General features: G+C 40.9%; 1 protein-coding gene across 19 annotated transcripts; it reads right to left on the bottom strand.

Moving 5' to 3' along the window:
• Nucleotides 1-1,809: 1,809 nt before the first annotated feature.
• On the bottom strand, nucleotides 1,810-22,924 carry LOC144085767 (uncharacterized). Of its 19 annotated transcripts, XM_077615388.1 has the most exons (10): nucleotides 16,979-17,274; nucleotides 16,494-16,566; nucleotides 12,872-12,941; nucleotides 12,581-12,659; nucleotides 12,061-12,503; nucleotides 7,448-7,523; nucleotides 5,771-5,893; nucleotides 5,348-5,691; nucleotides 2,320-2,449; nucleotides 1,814-2,250 (listed from the first exon to the last, which is right to left on the bottom strand). In XM_077615388.1, the coding sequence occupies exons 4-10, from the start codon at nucleotides 12,637-12,639 to the stop codon at nucleotides 1,992-1,994; spliced, it is 1,434 nt and encodes a 477-aa protein (XP_077471514.1). In that variant the 5' UTR covers nucleotides 12,640-12,659; nucleotides 12,872-12,941; nucleotides 16,494-16,566; nucleotides 16,979-17,274; the 3' UTR covers nucleotides 1,814-1,991. The 19 variants fall into 19 exon arrangements, with proteins under 19 accessions (XP_077471519.1, XP_077471522.1, XP_077471523.1 ...); XM_077615387.1 differs by lacking the exon at nucleotides 12,872-12,941 and having other exon boundaries at nucleotides 16,489-16,566; XM_077615389.1 differs by lacking the exon at nucleotides 12,872-12,941 and having other exon boundaries at nucleotides 16,508-16,566.
• Nucleotides 22,925-23,222: the final 298 nt, after the last annotated feature.

Genomic DNA, 23,222 nt, shown 5'->3' with positions numbered 1-23,222 from the left:
GTCTTAAACCTGCTTCCCTCTGGCAGTCACTACAGGACCATAAGAGCCAAAACAGACAGTTTCTTTCCAAGAGCCATCACCATACTCAACTCAAATTCTGCACCTAGGAGGACCTAATCAAGACTAATATCCAAATCTTGTATACATGCACTAAAACTCCATAGGCTGCTAACCACTTTAGTCACTTTTTGTACCTAGTACGTACTTATTTATGTGACCACTTATCCAAATTATTTATATTACAACTAGTATTCCTTATTTTATTATCCACACATTGTTTTAGTATACATTTTTATAAACATATATATATTTTTTTTAAAGTCAGCGAGAGAGACCACACATCGTTCTACTATACATTTTTTTTCCAGCGAGAGAGAAGCCCGACCTGACCCGAACCAGAAGTACTGATTGGGGTCGGGCTAAAGATCTCACCTCTAGCTCAGCTGCCGAGCCGCTGAACACGAAATTGAAAGTGGAAAAAGTGGTTCACGATTGTGTTGACAGAAGATACTAAACGCATAAGGATCAACACTAGCAATTATGATTGACAGCCGGCTCAGACACACTTACAGAATCCTAGCACTGACAGGACAAAACCATTTTAACCCAGGGGATACTGTCCCATTAACAGGAATAAAATACCAGTCTAACACTGCACATAGGAGGACCTAGGGTGCACTTCTTCTGCATGAAGCTACAAAACTAACTTTGTAAAATGCTCACTCGCTGCAGATGGCTTTAGTCGATGGTAGTGTGGTGGTCCTCCTTTGTTATCAGAACTGTTTTGTTTCAACATCCCATCCTCATTGGAATTGGTTTGTAATATAGTGAATTTCATTTAAATCAAACATTAGATGGAACCAAAAAGCCCACAGCTTTCAGCATCCTGCATTCTATAGTAGTACATTAAAACGGTAAACATGGGCCTTAATATAAAATCATAGCCGATCATTACTATCTTTCATGCAGGAGGTTGACCTACAAGTAACTGCATTGGCTCAAAGACTATGTGAAATAGCTCTAATGATGTGGTTGATTAGTGTGCTATTGTAACAAAAAGTCAGATCTTTTCCCCCCAATGCAGTACACTGCATACCCTTTTGCGCAATGTGGAGTTGGTCTCCATCTCTTGTCTCGGCTATCAATGCTCATCCTCTCTTTATACACTAATCCCATAAACAAACAGTAAACACATTTCCACATTCAAATTCTTACACTTTCCAAGGTGTGCCAGCCCCTTATCTCGACTTCTTTTCCTTTCCTCTACGTGCACCGGTATCAGCTTTTGAAATCTCAGAAACAACAAAGCTCAGTAAACCACAGAGGCTGACGGACACCTTCCAATGATTTTTTACAGGGCAACATTGGGACTATTTGTTGTCCCTATTGGCAAAAAAAAATCATGAAAAATGCTGAAAATGTGCAATTTATCGTATTTTCAGGCATATTGACCGCCTCCGCGTGTAAACCATACCATTAAAATAGTTGAATTTTACGATTTTTCTCATATAAGAGGCCCAGATTCACAATTTTCACCTCAATATTCATGGTTTTAATAGGGAGTACTAACATGTTACTTTGAAGGGAAAATCTTAAGAAAAATCATCGCACGTGGTGTTTCTGAGATACTGTATGAATCAAAGAATCGTCTGCTGGATTTCGAAAGGGTGTTGCCTGCACGTGGACAAATTCAAAAAGGGAGTCACGTGAGTCAAAGTCAAAAGACTTTATTGTCATTATACAACAACTGCGTATAACAAAATTAGTGGTGCTACTCCACAAAGTGCATGTTTCCCAATAAAAACATAAATGAGTAATGTAAAAAAAGTCATAATAGAATTTTTTTTTGAATATTCTGAAATATTCCACATTCTAAAATATTGCACATTGTTATTGCACACCCCGAAGTTATTACACAGAAGGGATTGTGTGTCATGCCAATAATGTAAGTTCAGAGCCCTGATGGCTGTGGGAAAAAACTGTCCCTAAGTCTATGTGTCCGTGTTTTGTGAGACCTGTAGCATCTGCCAGAGGGCAGCAGGTGGAACAGGTTGTGACCAAGGGTCCCTGGCAATGTTCACGGCTCTGCTGAGGTAGCGATGGCTGGCAATGTCATCCAGTGATGGCAGAGAGCAGCCGATGATCTTCTGGGCGGTGTTGATCACTCTCTGCATGGCTTTTCTGTCTGCGTCCGTGCTTCCAGCGTAACACGCTGTAATGCGGTCTGCCAGGGTGCTCTCCACAGCAGCTCTGGAGAAGGTTACCAGAAGCTTAGTGTCCAAGTTGTTCCTCCTGAGTACTCTCAGGAAATGGAGTCACTTCTGGGCCTTCTTCACCACTGCCATGGTGTTGGTAGACCAGGAGAGCTTGTCCGTGACGTGGACCCCCAGGAATTTGAAGGACTGGACCCTCTCTACGCATACTCCATTTATGAAGAATGGGGCCAGATCTGTGCTGCGTTTGTGAAAGTCCACGATTAGTATTTCTTTTGTTTTCGTGGTGTTTAGTGTGAGGTTGTTCACCAAACACCACAAAGACAGTTTGTTGACCTCATCTCTGTAGGCAGAGATGAGGTCAATAGTACAACCAGGAAATGTGTCTGTAGCGGTCTAGTTTTCAACAACTCTCTCGGTGCAATAATAGCATGAGATACACATTACACAGGTATCAAGGCCTTAACAACTATTAAGATGTGCTGACATGGTTAACACTACAGCAGTGTTTCCCAACCTTTTTTGAGCTGCAGCACATTTATTGCATTGAAAAATTCTCAAGGGACACCACCATCTGAAAATCTTTTCATTTAAAACTATGTTGCCTATATTAACAATAGTTATTCTCATCAAAGTTTTATCAGCAGGAATCACATAAACCTCCAAAATTATTCCAAAATCAAATTTTTCACACTGAGCTAATGTCACCAAAAGTCAGCGGACCCTGAACAGCTTCCGGTCCGAGTGATGCAAACATAAGTAAGGAAAATAATGTTTTTAATCGCATAATCTTATGACTTTTCTCCAAATATTACTTAAATCTCCTAATATTACGCAAAAAAATGTTGTGCTCACACAGACTTTATGTCGCCAAAAGTTGATGCCCTAGAGACCAAACAGCTTCCGGTTCATGTTAGAGAAAAAGAGCAACAAAATGACTGTTTCACAATTTGAATCTTGTAATAGTATAATCTATAATTTAACATTCATTATATTTTGATTTTAACATTGTAATAGTTCAATTTTAATCTTGTTACATTCGTATTAATTTTTCTCTCTGAATATTACGTTCTATGACTTCTTGCAGTTTCCAGCGGCACACCTGACCATTGCTCACGGCACACCTGACCATTGCTCACGGCACACCAGTGTGCACTGCTCTAAATTGCCCCTGGGTATGAGTGTAACCCTGAATTGTTGATTTTTTCCTCGTGCCCTGCGATTGGCTGGCCACTGGTTCAGGGTGTCATCAACAAGCGGTACAGAAAATGAATATATTACAACACTTGGTATTTTTGAATTAGGATGTTCAAAGCTATTTTATTTCTGTCTGTCTGCCCATTTTGCTCTATATTAAAAGTAAGCAGGCAGCTCAGTGGTCCTCCGGTTTCCTCCCACATTCCAAAAACAGGCTGGCAGGTAGACTGACTGGACACTCTAAATTGGTCCTGGGTATGGGTGTGAGTGTGCAAGTATGTCCGTCTCCTTGTGCCCTGCGATCGGCTGGCCATCGATTCAGGCCCCGCTCCTGGGCCGGAAACAGCTGGGATTGGATCCAGCACCCCCCGCGACCCTAATGAGGATAAAACGGTTCAGAAAATGAGATGGAATTAAAAGTAAGCATATTTTTGCAATATTTAAGTTTGGCTTACTTTTGCAGTGTGATGCACTTGCTATGAGCTATAAATTCACCCAAAAAATTACAACAACAAAAAAACATTTACCGTATTTTCTAGCAGTATTTGTAACTCACAAAAACGCTGACTGAATCAAGGGTACGGCCTATATGCCCACAAATTAGACTTGACATGCACAAAACTGCAAGGTGGCAAAGACGAAACGCCATAACCCAAGACAATGCGGCCGATATGGTCATTTATTTGAAAATGGAGAAAATTTAAACAGATAAAACGCAAAACAAACTTTATTTTGACGTCTATGAATGAAATTCTAGAAAACAAAAAACAAATCTTGCATAAAACGTGAAAAAACTCACTTGTGCCTGCCATTGCTCCCTCAGGGCACCGCAATTTTATCGTAGTTAAATGTGCTCTTACTGGCCAGACGCGAGTAGCCTTGATACGTGTCCGTAGTGCAGTGTTTCCTAACCAGTGTGCCGCGGCATGCTGGTGTGCCGTGAGCGATACTCAAGTGTGCCGCGGGAAATTACAAGTCATACATCGTAAGAATCCAAGAGCGAAATCTCAATATTATGAGATTAAAATCGAACTATTACGAGGTTAAAATTGAAATATGAAATCATAGATTGTACTATAACAAGATTCAAATCATATTATTATATTAAAATTATTTTGTTGCTTATTTTTATGTAAAGTAAACCGGAGGCTCTTTGATTTTCCAGGCTTCAACTTATGTCGACGTTAAGTCTGTGAGCACAAAACGTCTCTTCTCGTAATGTTAGGAGAGAAAAAGTCGTAATATTACGAGATTTAAGTCAGTTTCCTTTTTTTACGGTACATGAATGGGAAGTTGTTTGGTTTCAGGGGCATCAACTTTTGGCGACGTAAAGTCTCCGTGAGCACATTACTTTTTTGCATAATATTGGGAGAAAAAGTAAAAAATTAATATAAGGTTAAAAAACGTTGCATTAATTATTTTAACATCAGTCGAACTGAAAGCTGTTCGCGGTCTGCAGACATCAACTTTGATGACGTAAAATCAGTGTGAAAAAAATAGATTTTGGAATAATTTTTGGGGATTTTTTTAATTCCTGTTAATAAAACTTTGATGAGAACGACTTTATAATGTAAATATGGTATTAAATCAGAAGATTTTCAGATAGTGGTGTGCCTTGAGATTTTTTCAATGCAAAAACTGTGCTACATCTAAAAAAAAAAAGGTAAACACTGCCTTAAGTCCATACACCGAAAAGAAATAAAAACATTGAAGTCTTTTTCCGAAAAACATTTATTCTGAAGTTGTGGGAAGTAAACGTTAAATACACTCAAAAAAACAACAACATAAATACACAAATCGCTGGATTAGAAACACTTCCTTTGAAAATTAAGCAGAACTTTAACAATGTGACAAATGAGCTCCATGTATCTAGTGTGTTTCTTTGACAATAATGCTGCTGTTGCCACGTAACTGGGTGATCATATTTTGAAATTTACCCTTTTCTGCTGGTGTTTTCTTCTTGGGTCCTTTGAGCTTGGGTGCCTTACCACCACACTCTGAATTCTGCGGGAACAACTTAGGTTTAATTTTTGTGGTGAAATTTTTGTCGTTTTCAGCTATGCTTTTTTCAACATTAAATCCTTCAACGGCCAGATCCCCGCAAGTAGAATGAAAACTGCTCTGAGATGACCAGTTTTCACTCTCGTCCTGAGGGGGGCTGCTGCCAAGGTGACGCTTCTTCCTGGTGATGCGAGAACCACGAGAATCCTTTCTTGGCCTCTTTTTCTGGTTTCTCTTGGTTTCCTTTTCCGCCAACACTTTGCCACACTGTCTGAGGTTCCTGAACAAACACATTTATCACAATTCACAGTTAACCTGTCACTTATGGAAAATTAGTCTCGCAAGATTTTGAGCATTACCTCTGAAGGAAAATACGGGGTCTTGAGCATAAGCCTTTATTGCTCTTTTTCAGAACTTTTTGCTTTGCTTTTTTGCTTCGCTTCACGTGTGTGTGAAGACGCTGCAAAGTGTGAGAAAGATTCCTAAAAGACAAAATCTGTATGAGTCTAGATTTAGAGACTATTCACAGGCCACATTGTTTTGGTCATTTCACAATAGCTTTTATGAACCTTGAGACGCTACCCAAATTGTGCATAAAATCTGACCCCTTTGATATGAAAGTGCCAAATTAAAATCAAAAGTTAAAACTCGAGCTGGACGATAAAACGATAACGATATTTATCCAAAACTAATTTTTGTCAACAATAATATTAAAAACCTTCGATAAATATACGATAATTATAAACTGTAATTACACCTGACAATCACAGAAAATGGGGGCACTGTTGCGAGATTCACGCTAGTTCCAGACGAACGCTCAGGAGAAGAGGAGGAAACGTGTTTTTAGCATGTTACCAGTAGAGGCTAACACAGAGCATGAATGCAAAAGGACAATAACACGGCCAAAATAAACGATTATAAGATGCAGGACAACACCGAGCCGACACACTAAAAGATCCAAGTGAACTCTCCCTGGCGTTTTCTTTCTTCTTTTTTTTCAGAATGCCTCATAAATACCTCTGCGCAAAGAGCAGGGTGGCTAGTTGACGGATGGACAACGCGGAAGAGCGAAGTGGAAGTTTAACTTCCTGGCCAGTCGGCCGGGGCTTCGGCGGCCCCTGCCCGCGGCGTCGCCCGGGGCTTCGGCGGCCCCTGCACGCGGCGCCCCCTGCCCGCGGCGTCGCCCGGGGCTTCGGCGCCCCCTGCCCGCGGCGTCGCCCGGGGCTTCGGCGCCCCCTGCCCGCGGCGTCGCCCGGGGCTTCGGCGCCCCCTGCCCGCGGCGTCGACCGGGGCTTCGGCGCCCCCTGCCCGCGGCGTCGACCGGGGCTTCGGCGCCCCCTGCCCGCGGCGTCGACCGGGGCTTCGGCGCCCCCTGCCCGCGGCGTCGACCGGGGCTTCGGCGCCCCCTGCCCGCGGCGTCGACCGGGGCTTTGGCGGCCCTGCCCGCGGCGTCGACCGGGGCTTTGGCGGCCCTGCCCGCGGCGTCGACCGGGGCTTCGGCGCCCCCTGGCCGCGGCGTCGACCGGGGCTTCGGCGCCCCCTGCCCGCGGCGTCGACCGGGGCTTCGGCGCCCCCTGCCCGCGGCGTCGATCAGGGCTTTTGCATTTTGTAACTTGTTCATATCTAAAGAAGAAATATTCCCGTTAGAACTTTTGTAACCGGAGTATGCCGAATGTAGAGATATTTGTACCACTGTATTTTGTCTCTTTTTCAAATTTTGCTCCAAATCTGTGTGTTGTCTATGCTCAGTCCCCTCTAATCAACCCAACTCAGGTTTGGGTCAGTACTCTGTGGCTGGGCAATTACCAATCCTTTATCCTACCCTTGTAAGCCAATGGTTTTTTTAAATCAGATGTTGCTTTTTGAGTCATTGACCTACTGAAAAATAAAGTTCCTCTTCATATGCTTATTGTTTCAATTCAATATTATAATTTAAAGATTGTATTGGAAATGGAATGTGTGGATGAATGTGTTACGGCAGAGAGAAAAAAATTGTGATTTTGTAAAATTGTTTTTGAAATCCAGTTTGGACTTACCCTCTCAAATAAGGTAGCCTCCTTGGCATCCACTTTTTAAGCAATACCCAATGATCGCAGGTTAATGAGGTGGGATCTGAAATAGAAATCACAAGAACCTTTTTAAGAAAGCGTTGTTTTTTGAACCTATTTTCTCGCATACAAGCCGAATTTGTAACTAAAAAAAAATGTCTGAATCAAGGGTATGGCTTATATCCGCACAACACTTACAGCATTGCTATACTCTTTCACCAGTAGATGTCAGCAAATTAACATTTACTATTTGTTGGTTATTTTCTTTCGCAGTAAGAAAACAACCATTACTGGATGAAATACCACATGCAATGATTTTTCTTAAGATTTTCCCTTCAAAGTAACATCTGTACTCCCTATTAGAACCATGAACATGGAGGTGAAAATTGCGAATCAGGGGCGGCTTATACGCGAGAAATTGTAAAATTCAACGATTGTAGGGCAATTTCAAGGGTGCAGCTTGTATGCGAGAAAATGCGGTATATGCATGGAGTTTGAATGTTTTCCCCGGGCCTGTATGGGTTTTCTCCAGAAACTCCGGTTTTATCCCAAAAACATGCTTGGTAGGCTGGTTGAACACTCTAAATTGCCTCTAGGTATGAGCGTAAGAGTGTCCATCTCCTTATGCCATGCAATTGGCTGCCCACCAATCCAGGTTGTCTCTCGCCTGGTGCCCATAGTTGGCTGGGATCTGCTAACCCTAACACAATACCCCCCGCGACCTTTGTGAGGATAAGCGGTCTGGAAAATGAATGTATGAATAATGTACACCAGTGGTCCCCAACCACCGGGTTTGCCACTAGCTACCTAGTATCGGTCCATCAGAGTAAAAAATATTAACGTTTTTAATCTCGCCCTCCTACTTGAGATGAGAAAAGTTGTTATAATAATAATAATAAATAATTGCTATTATGCTTAGGACTTTTCTTTTTGCCATCATGGGTGTCGTTCGTGCAAATAATTTTGCCGGTCCGCGAGAAAATAGAAAGAGCTTTACCGGTCCGCGGTACTAGGTAGAGGGCTCCACGACAAGCGTGTTGGATATCATCCAGGCACCAGAGGCTTTAAATTGCTAAAAATTGAAGGATGTATTGGGGATTGGCTGTCAACCTATTCAGGGAATCTAGCACCCCCCGTGAACCTTCTGTGGATAAGTGGTTCAGAAAAGGAATAAATGAAATAGATACCATTAGAGCTAGGCGATAAAATGATAACGATAAATACCGTGAAATAATTTTTGTCAACGATAATGCAGTTGTACCCCAACTTACGAAAATAATTGGTTCCAGAACTATTTTCGTAACTTGAAAATTTCGTAAGTAGAGGTGTACTTTATAGTCATAACTCTACTTACGAATGCCTCTAGGTACGAAAGTTTCAGGTTACGACTTTTTTATATGCAAATTGGGTTACGAAAAAGATCTAATTTACAAAATCCCCCAAAAAGTAAATGTATTTCCTTATCCATTATGTTATTTTGTATTTCCCTAATTAAGTGATTAAATTTTATACAAATGCAACATGGCACATATTTTCACACACACGCACGCATGCGCACACACAGGGCACATGTAAAAGTCTAAAATGTACTATAAAGTGGACGGCTTTCGGCCCTGGCAGAACGAGCTCTTGCCGCTATCTGGCGAACAAACATGGGTATTACATCTATAAAGGCCACGGAGGAAGATATTTCAGTGGCGCAGGGCACATTTTCATATGCTTTATTTATTTCAAGAAATTAATAAATCATTTCCTTAGAATTTTCTCTCATTTTTGTGTGTTCCCTCAAATCTTTCATAGAAAATTAGGACACTTTGACCAATTTTAAAGGGCTTAGGTGGTAGTTGTGTGAGGACCAAGGAACGAATTTGAGAATTTATATATAAAGTACACCTCAACATACGAAATTTTCAAGTCACGAAAAGTCTTGGAACCAATTAATTTCGTAAGTACCAACTAAACCCAAAATTGGAAGATGTGAGAAAACACAAAAATTGGAAAAAATTAGCCGAGGTGGACAGGTATGTAAGAGAATCTTGAAACATGGATAGTGGTTGTTGTGAGACAGCCAATTGAATTGAATTGAATGCTTTCATTTTCATTATATGAGATAGAATGAGACTGATGAAATGAGAGCCCAGTAGAGGTTAGCGATGTTCTACAGTGAGAATCAATGCATCTGCGACAATATTTTCAAAATAAAATAACGGATAAGGAAATGCATTTACTGTTTGGGGAATTTCATAACTTGGATCTTTCTCGTATTGAGTCATTCCTTGGCATATAAAAAATTGTAACCTAGAAGCATTTGTAAGTAGAGGTATGACTGTATTAAAAACTTTCAATAAAAATTTGAGAATTGTATACTGTAATTACACCACCCGACCACCACCAGAGATCGGGGGTGCTGTTGCAAGATGAACACTAGTTCCAGATCAACGCTCAGGAGAAGAGGATGACGAGGAAACGTGTTTTTAGCATGTTGGCAATAGAGGCTAACATGGTGCATGAACGCAAAAGGACAATAACACAGCTAAAATAAGCGATTATGAAATGCAAGCCGACCCACTAAAAGATCCAAATGAATTCTTCCCGGCGTTTGCTTTCTTTTTATTAAATGCCTTGTACCTGTGCAAAGAGCAGCATTATTGAAATTGTCCTCAACCCTGTAATTTTTTCATCTTCATTTCATCTTCCATACCGTGCATCCTTGAAAGGGTTGCAGGGGTTATTGGAGCCTAACCCAGCTGACTTGGGGCGAAAGACAGACTATAGTAATCCCTCGATTATCGCATGTTCACTTATCGCGAATTCACTACGATATTTTTTTCAGCTATTAATTACCGTATTTTCACACCTATAGGGCGCACTTAAGTCTAAAATTTTCTCTAAAATGGTCGATGCGCCCAATCGGTCGGTGCGCCTTGTTTGTGTACTAAATTCAATTTTTGCATGGCCCTGACCGCTTGAGTGACTGGTTTTATTTCTTGCCGACACGCTACTCAGCGGACGTTCACCCTAAAAATAGCCCCCTCCGTACATTCCAAGCATTACGATAAATCCATTCAAAACATCCCAGGCGAGTGGCAAGGCATTTGACTTCCGTGTGCTCGCATCGCAGCACTTTTAACCCTAAAAAACACTCTCAATACTCAAGGAAAAAGCACATTAGAGCTAAACAGAGGGAATGTGGGTGTGAGCGCTTGGAAAATGGACTGAAGCCATGGATTGAATACAATTTAACAGCAAGGAGAAACAGCTTCGCGAACGACTTGGGAGTGATGAATGCCGGATGGCCAACTGCCAGCGTCGCACGAGTTACGTGAAGATTTGGAATGGATTGTCGATGCCGATATAACAGCGAGGAGAATCAAAGGCTTGGGAGTGATGCGTGTGGCGAGTTACAATGGATTGTGGATGACTGGGCTCAAGTGTCGGCCAGCACAAATCTGGAATCAAGGTCCCGGAATTCACAACTCTGACTGACAGTGAGATGGAGCTTAGCATGTTGAACGTTGTGTTTAACTGCTTTAACTTCTATTAACTTGTGTACCTTTTACCTCAATAAAGCACTATCAAACTTAGTTTTGCTCGTGCTGTCTTAAAAAAACACACGCTAGCAGCTAGCTTAACATACGCTAGCCTAGTGTCAGGCTAGCGCCATATCCAACGAGACGCCGTATGTATTGACAAAAAACAGAAAATATACCTGTAATGAGACTGCACCCTTTCAGATGGTGGGTTTTATAGGTGTGAAAATACGGTATTAATTTTTTTTTAAGTTTATAAAAATGTGAAAATTCACGCCAAAACTCTTGCTACTAGGACTCGGCACTGAATGAAAAAAAAAGTTATAATAGGGGTGACCCTACTTCGCGATTTTTCGATTATCGCGGTCATGTCTGGTCTACATTAATTGTGATATTCGAGGGATTACTGTACACCCTAGACTGGTCGCCAGTCAGCCGAAGGGCACACAGAGAGACAAACGACCATACGCACTCGCAATCATACCGCCACCAGCGGGAATCGGACCTGCACCGAAGTCAGCCAAGTGAACCTCTACACTACGAGGCGGCCCTGTAATACTTTTTTTACTTGATATAAAGATGTTTTCCCATTTTATGTAAATGTTCTGAAAATGTTGTTCATCCAACTTTTTATTTTTTTTGTAAATGGCCATATGTGAGGTAAATTTACAGTTTCTTTTAGTGAGGCTGAAAATGGTGATGTTTTCAGTTGATTATTCTATTTATTCAATATTGCATAGCAACTTTTGGTTTGAAGGCAAATTTATAAAAATAAAGACGCCTGTCAAAATTTCTGCAGATTTTATTGTTTACTTTTCATAGTGTAAAAAAAACTTTTTAAAATCACCATATTTCATATTCTCTTTTCTTACAGAGTGAGTTAACATAGTTACTTTCATATTTGAATAAGGAGGAAAGTAATTTATTTACTTATTCAAAGAAGTTTGAAGTTTCATCATTTGAATAAAAAAATATAGTTATAATAAGATATAATAATAAGTTAGATAATTATCGACAGACATTTTTTTTATCGTGATAACAGTTTTTGCCATATCGCACACCTCTACTTACCATTATCCAAGAGTTTATCTTTGATGGGGGTTTTAAGCCTCTTTGCCTTCTGGTACAACCTACGGCATGAAAGGCATAGGCACTTTCTTCTTTGGTTTTTGTAGGGTGCTGTGACTTTTGAAGGGTTAGCAATAGTGCTCGAGCTACATGGCTCTACTGAAACATCTAATCTTCTATCAAGGAGCTGTACATCACTAGCCTCCTCCTCAGGCTGTTCAACCACATGGCTGTTGATGATGTCAATGAGGTCACAGACATTTCCATCTTTCTGATTTTTGTTGGTGTCAACAAATCTTCTCTGTCTCTTGGCCCGTATCTGCCGTGTAATTGTGCCTTCATTGGTACTGGGACTTTGGTCAATCTGCTTCTTTGACACTTTTTCCACTCTGGAACATTGTCTAGTTTTCATCTTGTATCTCAAATTCAGACTGTAAACAAATGAGCTGTAACCCAATAAACAGGCTGTTTAATGTAACTGAAGCCAGAATATGGATATTAAACGTTTAAGGTTACACTTCACCTTTGAGAGACAGACTTTATTTGTGTTGATTTGTTGTATGATTCAAAGCAAGGATTCATAATGAGTACCACCTGGAGTCCTGTTGAATCGACAACAACAAATATAACAAATTTGACACATTGAGGGTGAAATTATTACTTGTTCTGACAGTTAAGACATAATCCAATTGTACGGTAATTGAAAACGACGTCAGTAATTTTGCTATCTACCACCTCGTGAGTGTTTGCATGTTTAAAACTCTGGCTTCCTTGCGACGCAACACGCTGTGACACGAGGCACCTGAGTATTTACATTTGAGATTTGGGTTTCCAAAGAGTCTTCATGTCAATTAGTCATTGGGAAAAGGCTGGGCTGAGGCCACCTGCATAGATGTTACACAGCAATGATAGATCAGAGTCGAGTATTCTGGTTTCAAACCAAACAAAACGAACAAAACTACTTGCTCATCCATCCACGTCAAAGGTTATTAAGACTGGCTGCTTTCGCATACAACTGCAGAGTTGGCGCCCCATCAGATGTAAATTTATGTTAATCATTTGTGCTGCTTTTGTTTTTGAGATTTTGATTTTCATTTCTTTTTCTGAACCGCTTTATCCTCACTAGGGTCGGGGGGGGGGGGGGGGGCACGGTGTTTCAGGCCTATTCCAGCTGCCTCAGGCACGAGGCAGGAGACACCCTGAATTGGGGGCAATCCAATTGCAGGGCACAAGGACACAGACAAGCATTCACGCTCACACTCACACCTACGGGCAATTTAGAGTGTCCAATAAGCCTTCCATGCATGTCTTTGGAATATGGGAGGAAACCAGGGTACCAAGAGAAAACCCATGCAGGCCCGGGGAGAACATGCAAACTCTACACAGGTGGACCGACCTGGATTTGAACCCAGGACCCCCACTGTGAGGCCGACGCGCGAACCGCTCATCCGCCGGGCCGCCCTTTTGAGATATTACATTTCTTTTTTTTAGGTAAATCTCAGGTTACCTAGTCTCCCCCATTCTAATTGAAAATTGTCAAAACTGTCATTCACTTCCCTACTAAATAAAATATTGTAATATGGTTATTACAACTGGCTTTATTTGTATCTTCTGCATGATACAATTACCGTCTGTTACTGTGCCTGCTTTGAAATGAGACAGTTTATGAAAAATCTTTAAAACAACACTTCACGTTTCTCGGTGACAATCACTGTGGACCAATATCATCAATATTCATAGGCTCTAATTGTTCAAAATAAATACACATGACATTGGATCTCTCAACCTATTTCATACACTACAAGCTAGTGTTCAAATAAACCTTGTATGCATTGATTCTTTTAACAAATCTAGTTTGTGTGTTATATTTAAGAATATGCATTTATTGCGTTTGAATGAGAGGTGAGATCTTTAGCCCGAGGCCAAACCCGACCCGAAATTCGGAAATGGGTTTGGCGGAAATTATCAAGTTAATGCAACGCTCGGCAATACGCGAATAATTCAACGGGAAGGCGGCTGTGGAGGAAGCAGCCACCATTCCAACAGCACAAATCCGGAAAAAAATCACAGGAGAAGCAAACTTTCCAATTTTGTGGAAAAAAACATCCTGAAAAAGTGTTCACGAGACGTGCGATCGCCCACTTTAACGACGTTTGTCTTGTGCATTTTAGAAACATTATTAAAAGTAGTCAAAGGCAATTGTCTTTGGATCGATTTTTCTCAAAATATCTGTCAACACGCACCGCCGAAGGGGAACTTAAATCGAAACAGGTACGAAGCAGTGGCGATAATATAACGGGTGAAAAATTAGATGCCAAAGAAATCATAAAACGTTAATGAAAAGGATTAAAATTTCAAAGTATAATATTGTTTTGAATTCTTAATTTTATGTTTATTGGATGTGTGTTCGTTTGCTCTCTGCCTCTGTTGTTGTTGTTGTTAGGTCACCTCAGGCGCCTGAGGATTACCCTCAGCAGCACTAGAGCTGCCACTGGAACGCGGATTAGTTCATCCAGGGAGTAGCCGGAGGTGTGGGGCAGTGCAAATATCTCTGGCTGGATGAAAAACGTAGGGCGCCACGTTCCTGGGTGGCAGCTCTGGGTGGTTTTGTTGGATTCGCAGGCCTCGACGGGCGGCCTCACAGGAGACACCTCGTGAAGGTTCCAACTGTTGTCTCCCCTCTGCCTCTGTTGCCTAACGTTAGCTTCCTGACATGAATAGATTTTGCATGTTTATTCATTAATGGCTTATTAAATAACAGTATGATAATTTTCTCTCAATTTTGTGTCTTCGCACTTTTCCTACAAAACTGACATACTTTGATGAATTTTTAAGGGTTTAGTTAATAGCTTTGTCGGGACTGTGGAGCAAATTAGAGTATTTACATATAAAATACTGCTCTACTTACGAAATGTTCAACTTATGAAAAAAGTTCTGGAACCAATTAATTTTGTAAGTAGAGGTACGACTGTACTTGATTTATTAGGCTATACATAGATATACAAATACAAATATTACGATATATTGCCAGTTTTGTTTATGTAAATTATTGACAATAACAGGACAATTACATTGTTACATTTACTTGAGTCTCTTTGAGGAAAATGTAGTTCTAAGAGTAGTTATTTGACACAATACTTTATACTTCAACTTGAGTAGATGTGTGAAGAAACGCTACTCTTACTCCATTCTGTTACGACAAGGAATGAGTATCGGATTGGGACATTACTAGTTACTACCCACCTCTGGAAAAACAATATCAAGCAAGATCCCCCGGGCATGGTAAACATCTTTACATGGTATTAACCAGAGGTAGGGAACCTATAGCTCAAGAGCCATATGTGGCTCTTTCCATGGGTGCATATGGCTCTCCAATAACCTGTGAGATAAAATATGGAAATCACTGGTGAGAGAGCTGAGTCCCGAACGCACTAATAGGTGTTGGAGCTACCTTTAGCGCCACTTTAACCATAATTGTTTTTCATTACTATTCCTAATCTCATTGATACTGATTGATTCGCAACAGCATAACAATGTTGTCAAAAGAATTCAGAAACGTTTTGTACTTTTAAAGTAGTGAAATGACAAAAAAATACATTTTCATATATTTTTACTTTTCAATTCTGAGAATGGCTCTCAAGAAATAACATTTGAAAATATGAAGTGTTTATGGCTCTCTCTGTCAAAAAGATTCCCAACCCCTGGACTATAAACAATGCATTAAAAAGTAAAAATAATTTAGGAAACACCTGCGGCAACTGTCTCCGACTTTGACACCAAGGACCCAAATACCCGGTTTTGCTTACACCATGAAAAAGCAGCTACATAATGTGGGGTTAGTGTGTCAGCCTTACAGCTCTGGGGTCATGGGTTCAAATCCAGGTCATGTCCACCTGTGTGGAGTTTGCATGTTCTCCCCGGTCCTGCGTTGGTTTCCTCCGGGTACTCCGGTTTCCTCCCACATTCCAAAAACATGCATGGTAGCCTGATTTGACACTCTAAAAATGCCCCTAGGTCTGGGTGCAAGTGTGCATGGTTATCCTTTGTCTCCTTGTGCCCTGCGATCCGCTGGCCACCGATTCAGGGTGTCCCCCGCCTCTAGCCCTGACTCAGGTGGGATAGGCTCCAGCACGCCCCGCGACCCTAATGAGGATAATGCGGTTCAGAAAATGAGATGAGATGGGTCCTAGGGGTGCCTATCTCCATAGACGGCAGGTTGCAACCTAATTTATGGTACATTATCGGCCACTAAAGTAAGTAATCGCGACAGGCCTACTGATTATTATCATGTATTGCATGTCAAAGGTTACATTCAGGGAGCTCATCTAGAAAGATGCTGAATAAATATATAAATAAAATGTGGGTAAGGGCAAAAAGAAACGGTCCTTGCGCACTTCAGCAAAGATAAGAAGGAACCAAGTAGCAACTTACTTTACCTCAGAGGGCTCACCGTCTGTGTGTTGACACTTTCATAGCTGGACTCGACACCAAACTGTAAACATGTAGCTTCTACGGATGTAAATTGAGATTATGCCTATTAAAAATGTTGATTTCTCTTGTCTCCCCTTTGGGACGTAATTCTTCCTGCTTTCTTCTTCTGCTTCACATTAAACCATCTTTAAGAAACACCGCCCCTTCGCGGTACGTCTATCGATTTACTGATTGACTTTCAATGCATGAATGTTATTAAAAGTTAGTGAAAAGTATCTGGTCACAAAAGCAAATAAATAAAATAACTTATATGACTTTAAGCGTTTTAAATGTCTCAAAATGCAAAACACTACTTTTCCGCGTTGAACAACGGCGGTCATGCACCGAGGCGCCCAATTTGTAAAGCACAAAAAAGGTGGAGGTGGCTACAGTAATGGCCGTCACGTAACTGTCGTCATTAAAAAAAAGAACTCAAAGACTCAGTTTATACCTTACGTTTCTTACTGCACGCTTAAAGTCGCTATGGCCGTCTGGACTGTAGAAGGGGAAGTGTTTTTTTATCAGTATAGTTGATGAGGTCGCAGTACCACAGCAATCAAAGCCATACGCATGCGTGGATTGAGTGGCGAAAACGAAACTGTGGCGCTCAAGCCAGGCGGAATAAGGGTTTGGTAGTCCCAATTTTTCTTTCATTAACATTTTCCGAACACAGCTTAGAACAGTTATTACTATAACACAGGGCCGCATCATAGCTTGAGTTTATTTTTTTCATCTGTTTTTTACATTTATTTTTTTACAGTAATTCACCATTAGATAACGTCATGTAGACACGTGACAACCATGCCCATAACTGGGTTGGTTGTCGTTTTAAAAAAAAATAAACATACAAATAATTACCTTGAGTTTTTCAGGCATCGTGGTCACTACGGAGGACGCCTTTTCAAATGTGTGTGTGTATATATATATATATATATATATATATATATATATATATATATATATATATATATATATATATATATATATATATATATATATATATATATATATATATATATATATATATATATATATATCTCAGTGGCAGGCCGTCAGGGTCTTCAAGGCCTTCTCTGCTGGCCTAACAAATATCTGAATCATATTATATTTTGTCCATCAATACGTACTTATTATTCCAAATGGTCTGTTAGCTTCCTTTCATTGCTTTTCCCCCTGGTTGCACTGCTTCCAGATGTGTGTTTTCATATTGAAGCATTTAACCAATCACATTTCAGCCATTATTTGTTGCCAGATCAGATCTGCCTCAAAGCCTTCACAATCAGTTCTGCGGGGTCTGCTGCATTAAACAAGACTGTTGCTTTTAACCAATCAGATTTCGAGTTGGCAACCCCACAATGATTTTTCATAGGCGTTAGCATTTTGCTGGCTGGGACATGTCATTGCTTTCACAAACTATGATTGGCTAGTAGGCGGGCCAAAGCAGTACCGAGGCAGCCGAGATCGCAAACTCCACCCACTATGGCCGACAGAAGCAAAAACAAATATATTCTGTTTGCTCACAAAGCTATTTTCCAGACGGAAACCAGGAAAAAAATGGACATAATTAAGAAAGGGCGGTCAACTCCGAAGCTAGCAAGCCTGTTACAGCCGGGAAAATGGTGTGTGGGGCACTTTCAGCGCGCTAACTTAGCTACACAAGCAAATAGTATATTGTTGTTTTGATTTAAAGCCATTTTCAAAACGGACTATGCCAGAAATATGACAGGACAGGCTCGACTTTCTTCATTAGCTTCGATGGCGATAGGAAAGAAGGAAGAAAGAAAGGAGGATGGATATTGTGTAAAAAGGATTTTGGGTGAGTAAAATATGGCTATATTCCTAAATAATATTTCAATTGTGGGCCAAGTTCTGATATCTGAAAAGCTTCAGTGTTTGTATTTAAGCTCCAGTGTTTGTATTTAATCACAAAATGCTGCTAGGAAGTGGCAGAAGTTTAATTTTTGGCGCTTCACCATTGACGTCCATCGCTGTCTTTTCCCGGGAAAAATCACCCCCCTGGCCTGGTTTAATGTCTCAAAAGCTCCAGTATTTGTATTCAATCAACAAATGATGCTAGGAAGTGGATTTTACCTAATTTTAGTGCATTTTTTGTCATTTCACGTATGGACGTATCGACGTTCATCGCTGTCTTTTTACCGGGGAAATGATACTCCGGGCTCGGTTCTGATGTCTAAAAAGCTCCAGTATTTGTATTTAATCAATAAATGCTGTTTTTGGCTGGATTTTACCCCATTTTCGGGCAATGTTTGCCCGTACGCCATTGACGTTCATCGCTGTCTTTTTCCGGGAAAATCACCCCCTGGCCTGGTTTTAATGTCTGAAAAGCTCCAGTATTTGTATTTAATCATGAAATGCTGCTAGGAAGTGGATTTTACCCCATTTTTGTGCATTAAATTATTGATTATTTTTTATGTGGCGCAGCTATAGCTGCAGTAGAGGTTTTTTAGCCATAAAATAGTTTTTGAGGGTTGGATTGATACGTTGAAGGCGCTACCAGAAAATGCACCGCCCGCCACTGCTTTGGAGTGATGCTAACATTCGTTAGTAGGTCAAGCATATCCTACGTTGTATATTTGCATTAGGATAATAGTTTTCATGAACAAAAATAATGACAAGTGCGTTTGGAATTGACACAAATTGTCATTTTCTCATGTTTGTTTGCTGGAGTCGAATAAACAGCTTGAAAATATTTTACATTGGATCCTTTTTGAGGGACTGTCATGAATTCGTTATCAGCCATATACAGCAATAACTTCGATACGATCTTAATGCGTTCCGGGACCGAGCTCGTATGTCGAGTTACTCGTATTTCAAATCAACGTTTCTCATAGAAATGAAATAAATACAAATTAATTCGTTCTCACCCTCTGAAAAAAACACACCAAAAAACAGAATATTACAATGGAAAAACATATTTTTGTTGGTTGTAATTCACCTTCTACTAACAGAGTAACAAATAACTAGTTATGATGTTTAATACTAAAATGAGACATTATTCAGTACAACGTGGAGTGCGTGGAGGGGAGAGGGAGAGCGAGAGAGATAGAGAGAGGGGGAGAGAGAATGCCCTCGTAACATAACATAAACAAATTTAACTTAGGTAAATGAACTTAGATCACGATAAAAACACTTAAAAATAAGTTTTAATCTTACTTTACACTAAACTTATAATTCTAATTTAGTTTGAAATTTTTTACTTTTCTTCTTCGGCCTTGGCTATTTCTGCCTCGCTTCCACCTTCCCTTTTAGCCGGAGTCTTTTTAAAGGGAATTTTTCTAGGATTGTTTGCTTTTGTCTCCCCTTCAAAATATTACAAAAATGACGCACACAAATGTCCTCACAATAGGATAACGACCACTTGCCAACTTGTCCGGGAGCTCTTCTCGTATTGGCAAGCCAGCTCCGTCACGCGTACACCACTCTAATTTTTTTATTATTTCATGCTTAATATCGATTATCATCATACGCCTTTTCTTTGCACTACTTCATTGCACCTGCTGGCTTTGGACCCATTGTTTTTCCCTTAATTCTGCAATGACTAACGCAAAAAAACACGGGTGGGCGGCCCGGTGGCGCGAGTGGTTAGCGCGTCGGCCTCACAGCTCTGGGGTCCTGGGTTTCCTCCCACATTCCAAAAACAGAAAGTGAGATGAGATTTAAAAAAATGGAAAAAATGCAAGGCTGTGCCCAGTGCTCGTAGATATCTTTGCACGAGGGAGATGCGGCGAGAAAGACAATAATAAGCAGCCTCTCGCGTCTCATATGCTCGTACCTCAAAATTTGTTTCGTATCTCAAGGTAAATATTTGCTTGGAATTTTACTCGTATATCAAATTGCTCGTATGTTGGGGCACTCATATGTCAAGGTATTACTGTATTCACGCTGTATTTTCACCACATATCATTAAATATGTCATGGCTGATCACTGAGATCAACCTGAAATTCTTCTCAATAGCAATTTTGATTGTAAAATTGTTCAGACATTGTATCTAATGAAAATTAATGTTTAACTCTCAAATGAATGAAAATTCATCACAACCACATTCTGGAATTGCGTGAAGGAGCTGCACCCAATGGTGAAAAGGTTGTTTTCAACCAAAACAGTGTCAGCATCAATAAAGTCCTGGGATATACAGTTGTGGTCAAAAGTTTACATACACTTGTGAAGAACATAATGTCATGGCTCTCTTGAGTTTCCAGTTATTTCTACAACTCTGATTTTTCTCTGATAGAGTGATTGGAACAGATACTTGTTTGCAGTGGCGGGCGGTGCATTTTCTGGTAGCGCCTTCAACGTATCAATCCAACCCTCAAAAACTATTTTATGGCTATAAAACCTCTACTGCAGCTAGAGCTGCGACACATAAAAAATAATCAATAAATCAATGCACAAAAATGGGGTAAAATCCACTTCCTAGCAGCATTTCATGATTAAATACAAATACTGGAGCTTTTCAGACATTAAAACCAGGCCAGGGGGTGATTTTCCCGGGAAAAGACAGCGATGAACGTCAATGGCGTACGGGCAAACATTGCCCGAAAATGGGGTAAAATCCAGCCGAAAACAGCATTTATTGATTAAATACAAATACTGGAGCTTTTTAGACATCAGAACCGGGCACGGAGTATCATTTCCCCGGTAAAAAGACAGCAATGAACGTCGATACGTCCATACGTGAAATGACAAAAAATGCACTAAAATACTAAAATTAGGTAAAATCCACTTCCTAGCATCATTTATTGATTGAATACAAATACTGGAGCTTTTGAGACATTACAACCAGGCCAGGGGGGTGATTTTTCCCGGGAAAAGACAGCGATGGAAGTCAATGGTGAAACGCCAAAAATTAAACTGGGGTAAAATCCACTTCCTAGCAGCATTTTGTGATTAAATACAAACACTGGAGCTTAAATACAAACACTGGAGCTTTTCAGATATCAGAACTTGGCCCACAATTGAAATATTATTTAGGAATATAGCCATATTTGTAATTTTACTCACCAAAAATCCTTTTTACACAATATCCATCCTCCTTTCTTTCTTCCTTCTTTCCTATCGCCATCGAAGCTAATGATGAAAGTCGAGCCTGTCCTGTATATTTCCAGCATAGTCTGTTTTGAAAATGGCATTAAATCAACACAACAATATACTATTTGCTTGTGGAGCTAAGTTAGCGCGCTGAAAGTGCCCCACACACCATTTTCCCGGCTGTAACAGGCTTGCTAGCTTCGGAGTTGACCGCCCTTTCTTAATGATGTCCATTTTTTTCCTGAAAAAGTCCGTCTAGAAAATAGCTTTGTGAGCAAACAGAATCTATTTGTTTTTGCTTCTGTAGGCCATAGTGGGTGGAGTTTGCGATCTCGGCTGCCTCGGTACTGCTTTGGCCCGCCTACTAGCCAATCATAGTTTGTGAAAGCAATGGCATGTCCCAGCCAGCAAAATGCTAACGCCTATGAAAAATCATTGTGGGGTTGCCAACTCGAAATCTGATTGGTTAAAAGCAACAGTCAACAGGCTTTGAGGCAGTTCTGATCTGGCAACAAATAATGGCTGAAATGTGATTGGTTAAATGCTTCAATATGAAAACACACATCTGGAAGCAGTGCAACCAGGGGGAAAAGCAATGAAAGGAAGCTAACAGACCATTTGGAATAATAAGTACGTATTGATGGACAAAATATAAAATGATTCAGATATTTGTTAGGCCAGCAGAGAAGGCCTTGAAGGCCCTGACGGCCCGCCACTGCTTGTTTGTCACAAAAACATTCTTGAAGTTTGGTTCTTTTATGACTTTATTATGGGTTAATAGAAAAAGTGATCAAATCTGCTGCTGAGTCAAAAATATACATAGAGCAACACGAATTAGCAATTTTGGTGACTTAGAAAGTTGTGTCAGTGAAATGAGCTTCATAGCATGGCCTCTTAACGACTTGTGAGTGATCATGAGTGACTACAGCTGGTGACTTCTCTGAGGCCATTTAAATAGGGCTCATTGGATGCAAACGCCCACAAACGCTACAATGGGAAAGTCAAAGGAGCTCAGCATGGATCTGAAAAAACGAATCCTTGACTTGAACAAGTCAGGAAAGTCACTTGGAGCCATTTCAAAGCAGCTGCAGGTCCCAAGAGTGTTACAATCGCGCCGAGACGTCGTGGCGCGATCGGAGGGAGTTAGACCCAGTAACGGGGAAGCAGGAGGGAACGAGACGTACTGTGTTCATCATAGTAACTTTAATGACTCAAAACGCTTTCCAAAATAACAAGGACTTGTACATCCCAAAACAAAACAAAACCGGAGCATGGAGAACAGTACCTTTGCAGCGATGTATGCTGTATTACGCAGGACGATCCGACAATGACTAACCACTTCCGTGGTACACACATGAGGAAGTAATCAAGGATCACTCGCAGCTGCTCTAACCTAACGGCAAGCCAGGAGGGACAAACAAGCCGCTCCTGACAGTACCTCCCCTCTAAGGGACGGATTCTAGACGTCCTAATGCCGAATGTCCATGTGAAGCGAAAGGCAGGTTGGGAGGGGGGGTAAACCGTTAACATCGTCCGGGGGGCGTCTGCGCCAGCCCGTGATGGGACGAGGGAGTGGCCGGTCCGGCGGGCGTCCGCGCCGGCCCAAGACGAGGCGAGGGAGTGGCCGTTCCGGCGGGCGTCCGTG

Source organism: Stigmatopora argus, chromosome 12, assembly GCF_051989625.1.
Source record: "Stigmatopora argus isolate UIUO_Sarg chromosome 12, RoL_Sarg_1.0, whole genome shotgun sequence".
NCBI lineage: Eukaryota > Metazoa > Chordata > Actinopteri > Syngnathiformes > Syngnathidae > Stigmatopora > Stigmatopora argus.
This window is presented reverse-complemented; position numbering and strand designations above follow the sequence as displayed.

Excerpts from the sequence above, each read along its gene's own strand:
- LOC144085767 (XM_077615383.1), bottom strand. The coding sequence starts at position 12,639 with ATGAATCCTTGCTTTGAATCATACAACAAATCAACACAAATAAAGTCT. Across the intron at positions 7,524-12,060 it reads AGATAAACTCTTGGATAATG|ATCCCACCTCATTAACCTGC; the intron begins GTAAGTAGAGGT and ends TTTCTATTTCAG. Across the intron at positions 2,251-2,319 it reads GTGGTGAAGAAGGCCCAGAA|AGCTGCTGTGGAGAGCACCC; the intron begins GTGACTCCATTT and ends AACCTTCTCCAG.